The 16,687-nt window shown below is 43.9% G+C and overlaps 1 protein-coding gene across 2 annotated transcripts in view; it reads left to right on the forward strand.

The window, feature by feature from the left end:
* The first annotated feature begins 965 nt into the window (after positions 1-965).
* STXBP2 (syntaxin binding protein 2) overlaps positions 966-16,687 on the forward strand; it is a 371,603-nt gene continuing 355,881 nt past the window's right edge. The window contains exon 1 of one of the 2 annotated variants that reach the window (XM_086960353.1): positions 966-1,093. In XM_086960353.1, coding sequence (XP_086816479.1) covers positions 1,057-1,093 — 37 coding nt within the window. In that variant the 5' untranslated portion in view covers positions 966-1,056. The remainder of the gene's footprint in view (positions 1,094-16,687) is intronic. The other variant, XM_086960362.1, reaches the window with a different exon arrangement.

Raw genomic sequence — 16,687 nt, forward strand, 5'->3', positions numbered from 1 at the left:
CAGAACTGTAAACTAACAGGCAATTGGGACGTGTTACCGTTTTGTATTTCTATTTACCTGTATGACAAACGCCTTCATATATTTTAACAGGGTAATTAGCTTTTCTGACTTATATAACTCTCCAAAATAGTGGTAATTCTCCATTCACCTTAATGAGTTCACCCACTTAAACGCTTGACTTTACCCACATTCTGGAGTCAATAGGTTGCCAGGTTTAACACGCTTTGACAAGAGAAGCATCAAGCATCCCCAATGAAGTTTATGGAGAACTTTTTTTTTGCCAAGATAGTGAAAATTAGTGAAAAATAGTGACAACCTCCAAATGTGGGAAACTTGACAGTTACACGTGCTTCCCTCCCATTAGGCAGGTGCATGAAGTATACCAATAAATGTATTTTAGTTATGGAATATGAAGCGCTATATTAATGCCACAATAAAATACTGACTAAACTACAGTATAGGAAGTAGTGAGAATGACCCGTGAACAACCTCACTGCATTCTGCTGTCACATAGTAGGCATGGAGGCAAAAATAAACCACTACATCCAGTAACCTGCTCCCATAGATACCGAAGAAAAATTCTATAGACACGGAAGAAGGGAGAGGCCTGCATCTGAAGCAATCACATCTACGAGACTATCATCGTAACTTAAAGTGAATGTTATCTTTGGCAAAAAAGTAGGGGTATCGATAAAGGTGAAATTGTACAACCTCAAGATTTTCTCTTATTATGTATGTATCTAAAGTAATTATTTATTATATATGCTTAATAGACTATTGGTAATTGCGTAATCTAAATATTTGTGAATACAATTATTTATTGATTTTACTTAGAACACATTTATACTAATATTTCTAAATGTCGTACTCTTATCTCAATTCCCGTTTTCATTGACATTAAGGTGTTCTCGCCTTTGCACGGCACGCCCACTCTAATTTATCCAGGCTCCGTGCCTGGCCGTAGCGTCGACACGCCCTCTGATGAGTTCGTTATGACGTGCGGGCTGGTCTAGACCACGCCCACAAACCCGGAAGCGAGAAGCTCAGCTGTGGAAGATGGCGCCGTCCGGGCTGAAGGCGGTGGTGGGAGAAAGTGAGTTCAGCTGGTTGGGGTGCCCCGCGCCCTGCCTTTTCTTATAACCCTTTAGTCCAACCCTGTGTCTTTTTTCACCTGCTCGTTACACCCCTAGTGTGTGCCAGCTGCATGTAAACGCTGCTTCGGTGCCCTCTGCACAGTTATCTGCTAAAACACTTGTTGCATCCCATGTCCATACTCTGTAGGCACTCCTTGCCGTTACTTTCACATTCTGTGAGCACCTTTACATTGTGTATCTTCTCCCTCTGATCGCTACATACACTGTACTACATCCGTCTGTGGTCTCCCCGTCCTATATCTAATACCAGCAGCTCCAATTTTTGCGCCAATACTAGTTCGTTTTCCTACTGCATACCCTGTATGTACTTCTCCAGTTGCTGCGCAGCTTCTCACTTTCTCCATATTCCCTCCAGACAGTATTTCGTGCACCTCTGCCGTGTCATAGTACCACCCCGTCACTGCTTCCAAGTCCGTTCCTCAGAATCTCCGCAAACTCTTAATGCATCTGGTGTCTTTACGCTCCTTGTCCTCATGTCTCCAGTTTGTGACCATCGTGCATCTCCAGTGCATACCCTATGCACGTAAACGCTATACGTGTAACCCCACTTAGTCTCTTACTACCATCCTCCATACCCTGGCCTGTGCATATTATCTGCTCACCATCAGCCGATTTTGCACCTTCGTCTGTGCTCGTTGTATCCCTGATTCCTTACAATACGCCTGCCTGTGCTCTCCGGTCTTCGCTCCCATTGTGTTCAGTGCATGGGATCCATGCCTCTGTGCCTGAACCGGTGTTCACCCCCCTCTTTGTACCCCATGGCCTGGTGAGTGTCCCGTGCCCCAATGTGTGCTTATCCCCCAAATGCAGCTCCTGTGCTTTAGGGTTCCTCTCTGTGCTGCTAGACTGTGCCCCCGTTGTCTATCCACTGCATGGGATCGCTGCCTTAATCACCTGTGATCATGTCTGCTTCAACTCCTATTGCATACAGAGTGTGTCACTGTAGACCTGCTCCCCATGCCTTTCTTACTCTGTGACTACTGTTAGTTTATCCGTCCGCTGTACCCCCAGTGTGTGTCCACACCCACGGACCTGTCTTTATTTTTTTTTTGTGCTCACCCTATCATTGGAACCCCCGGCTATTTTTCATTGGTCTGGGCGCAGCCTGTCACTGTAGCCCTACTTCCGTGCCCTATAATCCCTGTCAATGATTACCCTTCCAGTGTGCCCCTGATGTGTGTCTCGTTCATGTGATCCCTGCCGCTGTCCTTTAGTCAGGGACACTTGGATTGTGTGGCCGCGGCGATTTTCTCATAAATATAGATATGCATATTTTGCCAGGTAATCCATCAGCTGCCGCATAATCAGCAGATTTTAGCAAAAAAAAATGTTTCTATCTCAAACGGTTCAAAAGTTACCAACGATGCGACATGTAGTGCAGTGGAAGGACCTCGGCACTGGATTGGTAAGGCGGGCACTCAGGCAATGTCCGAGGGGCAGGTATCCGAGTTCCAGCTATGGGCTGCTTCTTTAGGCAGCCTGGGGGGCCGATTTGGGTAGTGTCTGTGCTGTTTGGATGCTGCCAGTTGGTGCCAGAGTGGCCTTTCTGGATGCAGATGAGCATCCATTACCTCCCTTTTTTTTCAACGGGCAGAGATGTCACTCCCTTTCTCTCGCTGGGCCGGCCCATTAATGTATGCATTAAGCGGGGGCAGGGGGCCTGAGCAGAAGTGGCCTAACTTGTTTTCAGGTGTGTTTCTCTAGTGTGAACTAAGCTGTACATTTTAAAAAAAATCTAATTTAAATTTGAGAAATCATGCCTCTATCAGAGACCCCCCCTACTTTTTTTTTTTTATTATAAAACTTCGCCGAAGCAGTGTTTTGCGGAAAGGTAATATGCAAATGTGGGCCACTTTTTTCAGTGTGCCTGGGCCGATTTTTAATCCCGATCAAACCCTGCCTCTGCAAAGCTGGACTGGTCACCTTTCTTTTGCTTATTGATATAGCTGAGTGTTAAATTGTTAATAATGCCTAGAAAGTGGTGCCAAGTTTAAAGACGATGAAAAAATTAAGTAATAATATAACAAAATATGCAGCATAATTTGCCTGTTCTTGCCGCATAATTTACTCAACCCTGCCTCTTAATTTAGCCCTCTCATGCCACGTAATTCAGCTCTCTCATGGGACACAATTCCAGTGGCCCTGCCTATAGTATCCGCAGTCCGTGCTTACCCTTTTGCTGGACCCCGGCTCTTTACCACATGATCCTTCTTTAGCCACCTGCCTTCAGCCACTTGCCTTCTGCGTCGCCAGTGTGTGGTACTAAATGCATCTCCTGTCTCCATAACCTGTAATCCGATATCAGCATAGACTTTTACTGCATGCCTAGCCTGTGCTTTATGCAGTATGCCCGACTGCTCACGCACTACCAGTGTGTATCCACTGCATGTGATTGATGCCTATATGCGCTGTACCTTTACCTGTGCTTATTCTACATCTCTCTGTACTACAGACTCCATGCTCTGTTCCCCAGTATATTTCAACCCTCTTTCTGCACCCCATATTTGTGCTATCCCAGTCTGCGCATGCTATCGCTCTTCACCTTCTCCATGCACTTTGACCCTGTCTGTGATCCTCCTTCTGCATCCCATATCCCCCCTTCCTACATGCACCACAGACTCATCTATATCGCATATGGACAAAATTCACCTGCCCTCTTGTGTGTGGACATCTCCCCATCATGTACCAATTTCCTCATATTACAGCTTCCTTTTGCACACATCCAATTTGCTCACCACCATGCATCTACCTTATATACCACCCATTGGCACCCCAAGCATATGCTTACCTGACTTCTCAGTGAATGGCAGTTATAAGCCACCACCTTCCTTTCCTTGTGCCCATATAAAGGCCCACACATCTTCTTTTTTCACCAGGCCTCTTTTGAGTATCTCTACTATTTGCTCGCCCACCCCAATGTCTGTACTTATTCTGTGTGCTCTACCAGCCTTGTCTGGTCCAAACGGCTTCCAATCATTGCACTCCTCAGCCTCCATATTCTTTACCTCTTGTATATGCCCATTACAACCCTTCATCCCATGCCTCATCCTAGCCCTGTTCTAAACGTCTGAACCTACCATTCTCTTTGTAAAGTAATTTGAATTTATATAGTGGATAACCATTCTCAATACCGTGTACCCCATGTAAGTGCTTGTAAGTCTTCTGTGCCCAGAGATGTCTTTACATCCGGTGTACCCTTTTATAAGCATGTCTGTTAATGTACTCCTGATTTCATGATATGTATTTTGGGGTTGTGTTCTCAGCTGCGTCTTGGCATCTGTTCTCCTTGGTCCTGTTACACACCTTCCTTATTCACTTGTACCAAAATATATGCTCATCTGTCCCCGTGCCATCTATCATCAAGCTCTATACTGCGGGCCTGTTCATTGCACATCTGTCTGTCTCTTGTTTTACACATTGACATTTTTATTCACCAATATTTTCCTACCTCAATTTTTTGATGTTGTTACTTTGTTTAGAAATTCTTTAATTGAAAGATTAGGGGTAGGTAATGTGGGTGGCCATGGAAGCTGGTCTTTGTGCCATCAGCTAGGACATTGTTCATTGCCTGCAGTCAAATGCCATGCTTCTTTCAAATACTCATGTGCTTCTTTTCCTCACTGGTTAATGTCGGAGAGAGAGAAGATTTGGGTAAAGGTAGTCTTTTTAGGTCTCGCGTGAGCGAAGCTGCCACGCCCTGCGAGAGATTTTGTAAGAAAAAGGGTACTGTAAGCCCCGCCCCTCCTTTCCATTGTGTAGCGTCAGCGTTTATTGTAAACGCTGGCTTCCCAATGGAAAGGAGTGTTTTCAGGTGCCAACCTGTCCGTTTTTCGGACAGCCCCTCCCGACACCGTGGCCAGCTTTACGACTGTGGTAAAGAAATTTCTTATCCGATTGTTTATTGTAACAAGCAGATAAGAACATTCTTCACCACAGCTGTGAAGCAGGCACAGAGAGCGGAGGCGCAGGGGGCACGGGGAGTGCAGCTCTCCCTCCCAGCGTCTGCCGGCGGCAGACAGCTCGGGCAGATGATGAACAATCGGGACTGTTCTGGCAAATCAGCGATTCCGGGTCACCCATGGATGATGGACACCAAAACCACTCGAGGGACAGAGCGAAGAACGGCAAGAGACTGCTGTGAACAGGAGACCGTAGTGAAAAGTGCACTATGTTATGTCATTTGATGTCATTTGAGGTGTCAAGTCTTAGGAGAAAAGGAGTGACTGGCGAGGGGGGGACGGGGGTAGGGTCAAGTTCCCAAAGCTACCAGAGGTGGCGAAGCTCAAAGCTATTCCAGTTTGGAGTCAGAACTGAATACCATTTCCACTATGCTTTCTGTGTACATCAAAGGTTTGTTGTGCAAGGAGTGTGTTTGTGAGGGGTGTGTGGGGCATTGCAAGGAGCACTACAAACCGATATTTTAGGTACGCCCACCTAGAAACCTCATATAAGGTTGAGGTGCTGTATCAGTCGCCATAAGACAGAAGCAGACAGTGCAGCCTCATGCCACCGGGCCATTAATGAATTAACCCATTAATGCCCTGTGTACATATCCATCAGTGTGCGTCCAAAGCTGCTGCACCCCACCCCCTGTATCCCTCCACCCCAGCCTGCTGGACAGCCTCTGAACCCCTATTTAAGGAAGGCAGAGCGGACATGAAAAGGAAACAGAGAGGACGGTCTGTGTGCCTTTCCCAAACCTGCACGGGGGGTTCAGCTCTGTGTGTACCACTCTTGACACCTGGGCGTGATAATGTCAGAGAGACGTGCTTTCCTGCCTCTCTTTGCATCCGGTGAATTGGAGCAGCTTTTGATAAGGTAATGTGCACGTATGGCAGAAAGGAGCTCACCATTTATCACACCAACATTGTTGTGGCTTGAATAGACTCATGTTTTTCTTTGAGCTTATGCTCTTAAAGATATTCTGACCCAGAAGCCCGCCACTCCACACTGGAGACCTGTACAATCATAGAACCTGTTATCAGGGCCCAAGAACTCCTATTTATGGTGTTCAAACTGCCATTTCATTTCCACAGACAGGTTTCAGGACTGTTTGAGGCATGATAGGAGATCACATTACGCTGAGATCGTGCACCTAGCGGAAGGAGTCTAGGCAAGACTTCTCCCATATGTTGCTTGATGGCTTGCTCTCGAGATGGAGAAAGGAGGTGGCCTAAGATAGTCGTTATGAGGAGTGGCCTCTGTAGTTTAACACATTTTACCAATATCCCACTACTAAAGTAATGCCCAAGTATAGTTTCTCAGTTTGCAGACTATACAGTGCATAAAGACTAGTGCATAACGTAATGCAGATTGGAAGTGAGCAACTCTGCAGATAATGATGTCCTCTTCTGTGTAGCAACTCTTTCTGGAGCTTGGTGAAGGCAGGACAAAAGCTATAATTATAGGCTCCGAGTATCGAGTCTCTGGATTGGGTTGGTAGTTTATTTGTCCTATAACACTGGGCAGTTTATAAGGATAATATCCTCTTGCAAACTTTGCTACATGAAAGGTCACATATTGATGAAAAGCATTGGGAGTGTCTTTAAGGTCTGAAGAACTCTTGTCTTAATGTATGCAACTGTATACGTTGGTGCACTAAATGAAGCAATTCAGTTGCTTCAGAGTACAAATTTACATAAGAGGAAGAAAGGGAATGAGTAGGAGCGCAAGCATGGATTCATATGGAAAAGCAGAAGATAGCGGCAGGAACATCTTTGGAGAAGGTATCTTGCTGGTATGATCTCCGTTTCCTGTACCTCAGTCCATCAAGTCCAGCACAAAGAGAGAGAATGGGCAGCAGTTGGTTAATTCTAACCTTGGCAAATGAGGCAAAATTAAAATTTGTTGGCTGGTACTATTTGAAATATTTTTTCCTTTTTTTTTTTTAAATCGTCTACTTCCTTATAGTGGGCACCTTGAATTGTGAGTGTATCCCTGTTTGTGTGCTGAGCCACTTGTGCTTGTATGTGAAGTTGACTTTGATATTCTTTGACCTTATCTGTGACCCTCCGTCAAGGGGTGGACGTGGAAACTCAAACTCTGTACACGCAGTTAGTTATTGATGTGAGGCTTCCATGCTGGCATAGCAGCTGCACATAATAAATACATGAAGATGGATGCTTCCCATTGTTACACTGGCAGCAACAGCTGCTTGCTAAGTTGTCGTCTTCCAGTGGTGAAAGTATGCATGAGTTGTAGCGTTTAATGCCTTTTATCTGCAACATTAGTTGGCTTATAACGTGTTCATAAAGGGACCCATGCTTAGTATTCTCATGGCATGCACTTACCAGTGTCTTAACCCCTTCGATGCTGATGACAAGCTCAGCTAGTCATCAGCCACGGGGGGCGTGTGCGGATGACGTGCTGAGCTCGTCATCTAACGCGGCTTTTCGAAAAAAGCCGCGTAGCGCAAAAATATGCGCCGCAGCGATGAGGTTAATGAGCTCAGGACACACCTTTTTATTTGCATCTTGGATGCACAAATTCTGGAGTCAAAAGTGATAGGTTCTCCATGTGTTAATGCCAGCATGAATGCCACCTTTCCATCCTTTAATGCCCTCAAAACAGTAGGGCTTGCCACTGATATGATCGACAAGTTTGCAGTTCAGAAGATTACTCCCAGCTTCACTGCATCTTCGTTTCTATTACATGCATGAACACTGAAACAGCATTTTAAAGTATGCCATGATCACGTGTGAAATGCAGTCTCCATTTGTTAGATACCTGCCATCTGCCATATGTGCAGGCTCTTCCTGCATTTTCAAAAGCCTTGTCTGACCATCTAACAGTCCATACCAGATCTGCTTCCAAACATGTGTTCACCCTCTGTGTTTTTATAGACTCCTCCAGCTATCCGCGACAACGGGCTAAACATTTTGATAGGCTCATCTTGGTCACATAAGGCAACCACACACTGCAAGCTTCAGCATGACTGTTTATTTTGTGTCATTATCGACTTCACTCCTGCTAGAAATCGAATCCAAAACTCTGTTATTAAAATGGGGTTTGGTCACTAGGTGGCATTTATCACTAAGGCAGACTTCTCTTTGCTGTCAATTAATGAACACACAAATAGTACATCATTTGGCATCTTTCTGTACTACTGCCTCTGCGCTACATGTATCAGTCATTCCCTCAGGAACCCCCTTATTGACCTACTCTTTCGTGGTTGATAGCCAGCCCTGATCAGAGACACTTGGTCTTCAGACTGTACACAAGATGAAATTGTACAGGATTTACCTTCTGCAGTACCACACATACCCACCTGATGAAGATGTGTTGGGGGAATGGTCACTGCCAAAAATACCAAAATTGGTTGAGGGATTCAACTTATTGTAATAACATGTTCAATACCTATGTCTCTTTTCTCCCTCGCCCTGCTACACCAAGAGATATCTGCGCCGATTACGAACATGCTTAATCGTGACACAACCTCAGCTCTAGGGTATCTCTGAGTGGTCGGAGCAATAATTGCGTTGTATTCATTCCCTTAAGAGTGCTCCGAGATTAAACATAAGACAGAAAATATTTAATTTACTAAATCCATGAGGTTGTGAGTCTTTGTTGTTAACAAGGACCTCTATAAATCCCTACAAAGTGTGCACAGGTCAATTTCGGCAATCTGTTTATCAGGCTTGATCCTTGTACCCATGTAACCAAACATTATTCATTATTGTATTGTATTGTGATTGCATTTATATAGCGCTTAATACTCCTGACGAGGCGCCGAAACACTTTTTTGGTGAGTAGCACGCTACTCTGGAACCCACAAAGGATTATTGGTGAATTAGTATAGTGAAAATATTAAAGTAATTTGAGCCGTGTATGTTAGTCAGTTATTTGGAGTGAGAAGGATAGCGGAGGTATAGAAGAGGGAAAAGGTTTTGCATTTATATAGCGCTTGCTACCCTTGATGGGGCGTTTAAGAGCTTTTTCAGCGAGTAGCACGCTACTCTGGAACCCATACATAGTAGTAAATTAGTATAGCGAAATATGAAAGTAATTTTAGTGGTGGATATGTTAGTTATTTGGATAGAGAAGGATAGCGAAGGGGTAGAGGAGGTAAAAAGGTTTGTATTTATATAGGGCTTGCTACCCCTGATGAAGTGTTGAAGTGCTATTTGGGCGAGTAGCAAGCTACTCCGGAACCCATAAATGATTAGTGGTGAATTAGTATAGTGAAAAATGAAATGAATTTGAGTGGTGGACATGTTAGTCTGTTACTTGGATTGAAAAGGATAGTGTAGGGATAGAAGGATTTTAAATTATTTTTTTTCTTTTGGAGCTCGTAGCATTAGGAGGAAGCTTGGGATGAGTAGAAGGGAGGTGGAGGTTGAAGGTAATGTGTCAGGGTTTGCACTGTGTTGTACTGCTTGTTTAAAAATACAGCATAATAAATCAAGCATTGGTGAAGCCAACCGATGTGGATTTAGTTGAGAACACATGGAATATTAGCACCTTAGAAAAAGAGACGTGGGGGGGGGGGGGGGGGGCACTAGCAGCAGCGGTCAGAGAGTGCTATAATTGTAAAGATGAACATCATACAGTTCAAAGCAAACACCCAAAAGCCAGTAGTATTAGGTGGGAGATGAATGTTCTACTGGGCTAATCCAAGACTTGATTGACAAAGAGGCTGGTTGAAGAACGTCAATAATTGAAAGGGGCACACACAAAGTCCACCCTGTGTATATTGCTAGTGCTAGACCTATTTTCTGGCTGTGCTGTCAAAACCTGGACCACTAAAATGAGTCAAAAGTAAGTAGTCTGTGTGTTGTGACACAATCTTCGCACCATGTCAGGCTTAGATGTGGTAAATTATAGAGCACTTTGAAGTGATTATTTTGTCAATAATCTCTGTGAGAAGTGTTGCAAGTAAAATTTCAGGTTTTGTGGAAATCAAAATGACTGGTTTACCCGTTTTGTAAAATGGAGCTAGCTGAGAAATAAAGTGCTCCAAATTACCTCTGTGGTACATTTCTGGTGAGCAGAACACCCGCTGCTTCCTCAGTACTTCATACTGGCTGCAATTTCTTCATACAGAACCAGCTGCTATCTGTACCATGAAACGCCTAGATTGGGGGCCCTATTACGAGTTCGGTTGTCCATCGATCAGCCGAACCTGTGGCGGAGGTCCTGACACCGCCACACTGTGGCACCATATTACGAGTGTAGTGGTCGGATCGCCACAGGACGGATGCAACCACCGGGAATCTGTGATGCTGTGGTACAATGATCAGACCGGGTAATATGCTGGTGGAGCTGCTGCAGTACTTCCAAGCATATTACGAGGTGCCTTTTCACCAGCCTGTCCTTGATGGTGAGCCCCCTGCTGTCTCTGGGCTTAGGGGTGCATGCATGAGGGTACAGTGTGTGCCCCCCCCTGGTATTTCACATCCAAGTACCTGCACAGGAAGAAATGCACAACCCAGTGCATTGATTTCTATGCCGGAACGTGCTGCGCCAGCCTCACAGCAGTTCCTTTCCAAGGTCCTCCCTTGAGCCTTAGAAAGGCACCGCCTCAGCACCACCCGCCCGACCTCTATTCCACAGGAACATGCTGGGCAGTCTAACTACGTGTTTGGTGGTCCTTCCGTAGATCCACTAGTGTGGTGCTCTGCGGAAGGACCGCCAAAATCGTAATCCGACCAAAATGTATCAAGTTATGTAGCTACTGGCAGTGAGCTGAACAAGGAAAACACTTGTTTAGAATACACTGCACATGTATTCCTGGAAATTAGTGTTAGTGTGATGAATGCACCTCCCATTCGTTTCTTCCTTTGTGTGACAGGTGTATTTTATTGCAAGGGGATATGCTTACAAGAATACACTTTGTTGTAACTGATATCTTTGCCCCAATTACTTGTGTGTGTTTTGATGACTACTCATCCTTCCAGTAAACACTCGAAGTTTGATTTTTTTTTTCAATAGAAACTCGCTCATAACATGGCCCACCCAATTAAATGAGTGAATGACTGACTTCTGTCCGTTTCTCCCAACAGTATTTACATTAACATTCAGCAGGACAACAACATTCCTACTTGTTAGTGGTTACTTGACAGCGGCATCATGGCACATGTTAAAATTTACTTCCCACATCATGTAGTGAATATGGTTATGACGTGAATATCGTGAGGGCCTGGGCGGAGTCTATAAAATAAGGGAACTAGGTTGAAGTCAATAAAAAAAAAAAAATTCTCACCCCAGTCAAGAAGTATAAATGGAACCCTGGTCATCAGAGAGAGATGGTAGCAGCATGCAAATTCTGATGAATAGTGCGCTTAAAATAGAATGCATCTGGTCGGGATCGCAAAAGTTCTCTGTGAACAAAAATGGAGAAGTGATCTTTCTGCTCATTTTAAGATGCATAAAGGGAAGTTACTAACCGGTAATTTCCCAACTGTTTGATAAAGTCAAGTATATATGATTAGTAGCTGTGGTTTACCACTAACAAGGGTTAGCGCTGTCGCAGTGCTCTCCAGTGGGACAAATGATGCTTGTTTTTGTGAAAGGCTTACTGTTCTGGTGCACACCAACATGTTTTTCTTGAGGATTGTCATTGGTGTTGGCAAACAGTTTTGTTTTGCATTCAGGCGTTATAACACTTTTCCCACTTCTGATTAGTTTTTTTTTTTTTTAAATAGTAAAGTTAAGTGATATTTTTCATGGGCTTTCTTTATACAATTGATTTAGTGACACCAGCGCTTCACATGAACGAACTCTCGCCCCCTATGGCAACAAAGTTGCTACAGTTAGGGAAGGCTTCTCCAATGAGTAGCTCGCGAGCTACTCGTAGCTCATCAGCTACCTATCAGTAGCTGTCCTATGTGCAGCTCAGCCTACTAAGGCAAACATAAACAATGAAGACCAAGGAGCATCTAATTCACAATATAAATTTAAAGCATGATTTTTCTGCTGTTCTTCAGAAGAAAACAAAAATGTTGTTCCAGGCAGACTTGCTTCATCACTTTATCAATGTCTTTAATTTTTCATTCATTAGTCCAATCCAATTTATAGACGAACATATTCTTATTCCAACATCAAGGTTGTCAACAATTACAAATTTCCACAGCTACAAAAGCTGAAATTTGGAGAAAAATGATTGCAGTACCAAAATATATTTATAACTGATATTTGAGTGATGTATCATGAGGTGCTAGGGAGACTTATTACCAGTGCTTAATGTGAGCCGGTGGTCGGCACCAGCACTTAATTGTCAACACCGGTGCTTGTAACAGTCTGCCACCAGATGGCGCTGTTTGAGATGACCACAGCAGCAGTCAATTATTAATTCAATATACATTAAAATACACTATTACCTGCCGCCCAAGCCATTCTAATAGCCTTGGTGTCACACTTGTAGGATGTGATGGTTATTAGTTGTTTGTACTGTCATTGTCAGCACTGTCAGGGGCAATGCACGGTGCAAGCTGTAGTGGACACCTGACGAGAACCATGGCACTTATTATTTTTTTGGACAAATTAAGCACTGCTTATTGCTAATATTATTACCTAGTTGTCAGGAGCATTGCAGCTATGGTTATGTTTAAAACCTATGGAGGCATTCCACATTGACAGAGACTTTTTAGGTCTCACCTTAGACTGAACACATGTGTTTTCGCTTGCACAAGTGATTGTATGCAAAAAAAGGGGCTTAAACCCCCCCATTACTTGCCATTTGTTGGCTTTTTCACTCTTATTAGCCACCTCCTGATTGGTCAGTGTATGCCTGCTTAACTTCCTCGTCTTTCGTGTGGAGCATTGTTAGAAATGAGGTTTCTGGTTGGCTAGGGTATGCACCTAAGCCAGGCAGAACCCACCACTCTAGTCGGGGCAAGTCAGTTACACACCTGAGATAACTTGTGCTCACACTCCGGTAGCTTGACGTCAAGCAGACAGGCTTATCCTTAGAGGTAATGGTTAAAGTGTTTGGGCAACACACTAACACAGCAACACAATAAATACACCACAAAAGAGACTCCGCACAGGATTTTGTAAAAATATTTTGCTGTAATATACATCCAACAAGACCAAAAACAACATGAATCATAAATAATATGCAGTTATTCAAATAGTACTCGTTATCCTGATAACTACAGGAGTATAACAACATATATCGTAAATACTCTGCAGGTAATGCAGACTTGTTTAGAGGCAAACACATGTATCACAATATATAACTATAGGGCACAGAAACACCTGCTCTCCTTTTTGCTGGTTATGGTAAATTCTGTTAGACTTACTGAAGCAAGTGCTTTTAGGAACACAATGTAGGGTACAGGAGCACCTGCGCGCCTACTAACCGTAATATGGCAACATGGTATCACCCTCAAGTAGTCCTGCTGCTGCACCATTCTCGCGGTCCGCTCCAGATGTTTTACTCTACTAATTAGAGCAGAGACAATGCCCCCACGGTCCGTCCCAAAGGGATAAGGTGGAGGCACAAACTTTAGGACACACAGGAGACATCTCCTAGACCTAGACCCTCGCTTTTTCGCATAGTCTCAGCTGCCCGCAAAATCAGGGGCGGCCTTAGGCATGTGCAAGCTCTGCACCTACACATGGCCACCAAACCCCAGGGTCCACCACGCCAGTATATATCCTTAATATAATAATCCTCTAAGGATGGATATATATTTGTGTGGTGCCCCTGGCAGGGATTTGGCGGCCTCCAGCTCTGTTCCACTTCCAAACACCCTGACCCCCCGCCCCCTCTTCACTGGCCTCTGCGCTCCGTCCCGCCCGGACCCCCTCTTCCGGGGCCCCTTACCTAGGCTCCCTGCCCAGGGCCGCCATGAGCCTAGAGCCGCCCCTGCGCAAATGCACTGTGTACCTGCAGGGGGGAACTATCTGGTTAAATCCGGCGACTGTCGTGGGCTGGGCGGACCCACTCCTGTAACTGCGTCACAGACTGCTTTCAGGAGGAGCAGGCACTGCAGTGTCGAGCTGCACAGGAGTTTCTTCGCACCCTTGAGACAATTCCCTGGGGCCATGCAGCTTGGGCTCCCCTCGCCGATGCGGCATCTCTCTCCTGCTGGAGAGGGGGATGCTGGGGGAAAGGAAAGCTGGAGTTCTGTTCTGGTCCCGGGAAAGAGGAAGCACGCGCTGGTCCTCTTAAACAGAAGAAGTGCGTAACACATGCTGATCGGCTGGCAGAAAGTTAACACCTTCAGGTTTCCACAGAAAGAAGCGCTCGACACCCTTTGCATGGAAATGAAGTGCTTACCACCACTAACTGTGAAGATCTGAGTAATAAATCCCAGCTCCTGTGTATAACAAACTACTGCCAGACTCACCAGTGATGAAGTCCCATGGCAGTTATATTCCTGTGCAATCTTTTAAGGCCCTAAGATTACGAAAACAGAGGGCAAGCCAACAAGCTCTTGGACACACAGAAAGGTGGCAGGCAGCAGGCCAGCACATAGACAGGCTGCAAAATGGCAGTCCGTCCTGCAGCTCAGCAGGCCAGCACAGCAAGCAGTTAGTCCAAATGGCGGTTCCTTTAGGCAGCATAGTAGCCCTCCTGGCAATGTGCAGATTGTAGAGCCAGCAGTATCTGGTTCCTAGTCCCCTCCTGTGACAGAAATGGTTAATTGATACTTGTAGAAAGCTTACCCCCCTTCTCTTTAACCAGATAAGTCAATTAAGCTGCAAAAGGACAGTATATTATCCAAGGTCAACAAAGTAATTACTTTTCACCACGAAACAAAACTCTAGGCCAGACAGACTAAGATCAGATTTTCATAAAACTCTTCTCTGATGTCTTCTTCCCATAACTGCTAAACCAACTGCTGGAATTCAATGAAGAAGGCAATGCTGAAGGTTCTATCACCGAAGCAACGATGCTCGTTTTCCCAAAAGAGGGTGAAGATCCTACCAATCCAACCAACTACATCCTATCTCACTTCTAAATCTTTTTGGGGACATTTTTACTGAAGTAACAGCTGGTAGACTGTGCTTGGATATCTATATAAATTAATCCTTCATCTGATCTTTTCTAAAATGTAGACCGGAGGCGATACTATGGTCCTATGTTATGTAATTGAAAATGCAAATAATATAACCACCCTTGCAGAGTTCATTACTCTGTACACCAAGAGGCCTTTGATAGTGTCATGGAGAATCATACGAACAGTACTCTCACATTTTCACTTCAGGTATCAGTTGCTCAAATGTTTTATTGCCTCAAAACCAACAGCCCAAAGCTGTTGGTTAAGGGTCACTGGGATGACCTTGGATAACTTTGTCCTTGACTGTGAGATGAGACGGGTGTGCCCCTTTCTATTTATCCTCACACTAACACTAATTTCCACCCTCTCTATTAAAAAATCAAATTATATTATCAATTCTATTTATCCTCTCCTTGGAATCAGTTTCATTTTCATTCTCTATTAGAAAATCAAACGATATGCACTTTGGCTCTAAGACTTTGAGATGATGATAATTTATTTATCCTAAATGTAAAAAAAATCTGTTTCAATGGATAGTAATACAATATTTGCTCTAACGTGTGAGGATACTCATTGGAAAATACACAAGTCAGATTAAACTGCTAAACATAATTTGTACAAAAGAATGCAACACCAAGAACTATCTTGGCTTGCTCTTGGCGAGTGCCCTCAAGGAGTACAGGATGGTGAATGAAAAACTAGTTTTGACCATAATTTCCATTATAACTTTCAAATGGTCACTGAATTCCTCTTGTGATGAAGTAACATTGAAGTTTTAAATATTTTGGGTTCACCTCATTACTCTTTAAAAAACGTAACCAAATCATTAATGTGGAGTCCTAACCAGCATACAATAGCCTTAACCAAACAGTTAAGTAAAAAGCAAGGTACTATCAACTTTCGAAATTTCTCAAAATATCAAACCACTTTTGATGGCAGATACTCTGTTTTAGCTACAGGAAAAGATAAACAGTCAAGGCCCCAGTGGCTAGAAGTTGCTTTCTCAATATATAGGCTTCCATCATACAACATCTCACCCCCTAATTACCTCCTTTCCAGATATGGCGCACGCTGACACAGCTGTACATGGAATTGATTTCAAACTCCTGTTTGAATTCCCTAGAGCAGGTTTCCCATCTGTAAGGAAACACCCTAGATTAAAATTGATCAGTCTACCTTCATATGAGTTTCTTGGGACCGGCAGAGGTTTGGGATCTGCTTTATATTACAGTGAATGATGATCATATTCATAAATTATTTCTTGTATTGAGAAGCAAGTGTACAAATAGGTTTTAGGACTTCTTCTTAAAGTGACCAAATCTCCTGAAATCTTTGACTTGTTGAAATTTCAGAGACTTAAGAACAGAACATGTAGAATGTCGTGATAAAGTCACCTGCATCTACAAATTTGATGAAGAACATAAAAAATAAATGTGAAACATATTTGCCTAATTCAAACAACTCACTGAAAGATAAACTGTCCATCATATGGGAATCCATAATTGAAATCAAGATGAAGTCTTCTATTTTTATGAAGTTGTGTAGATCTTTCTTCTCCCCCTCATAAAATGCTGAATGTCAGGT

Source organism: Lissotriton vulgaris, chromosome 1_1 (assembly GCF_964263255.1).
Source record: "Lissotriton vulgaris chromosome 1_1, aLisVul1.2, whole genome shotgun sequence".
NCBI classification, from domain to species: Eukaryota; Metazoa; Chordata; class Amphibia; order Caudata; family Salamandridae; genus Lissotriton; species Lissotriton vulgaris.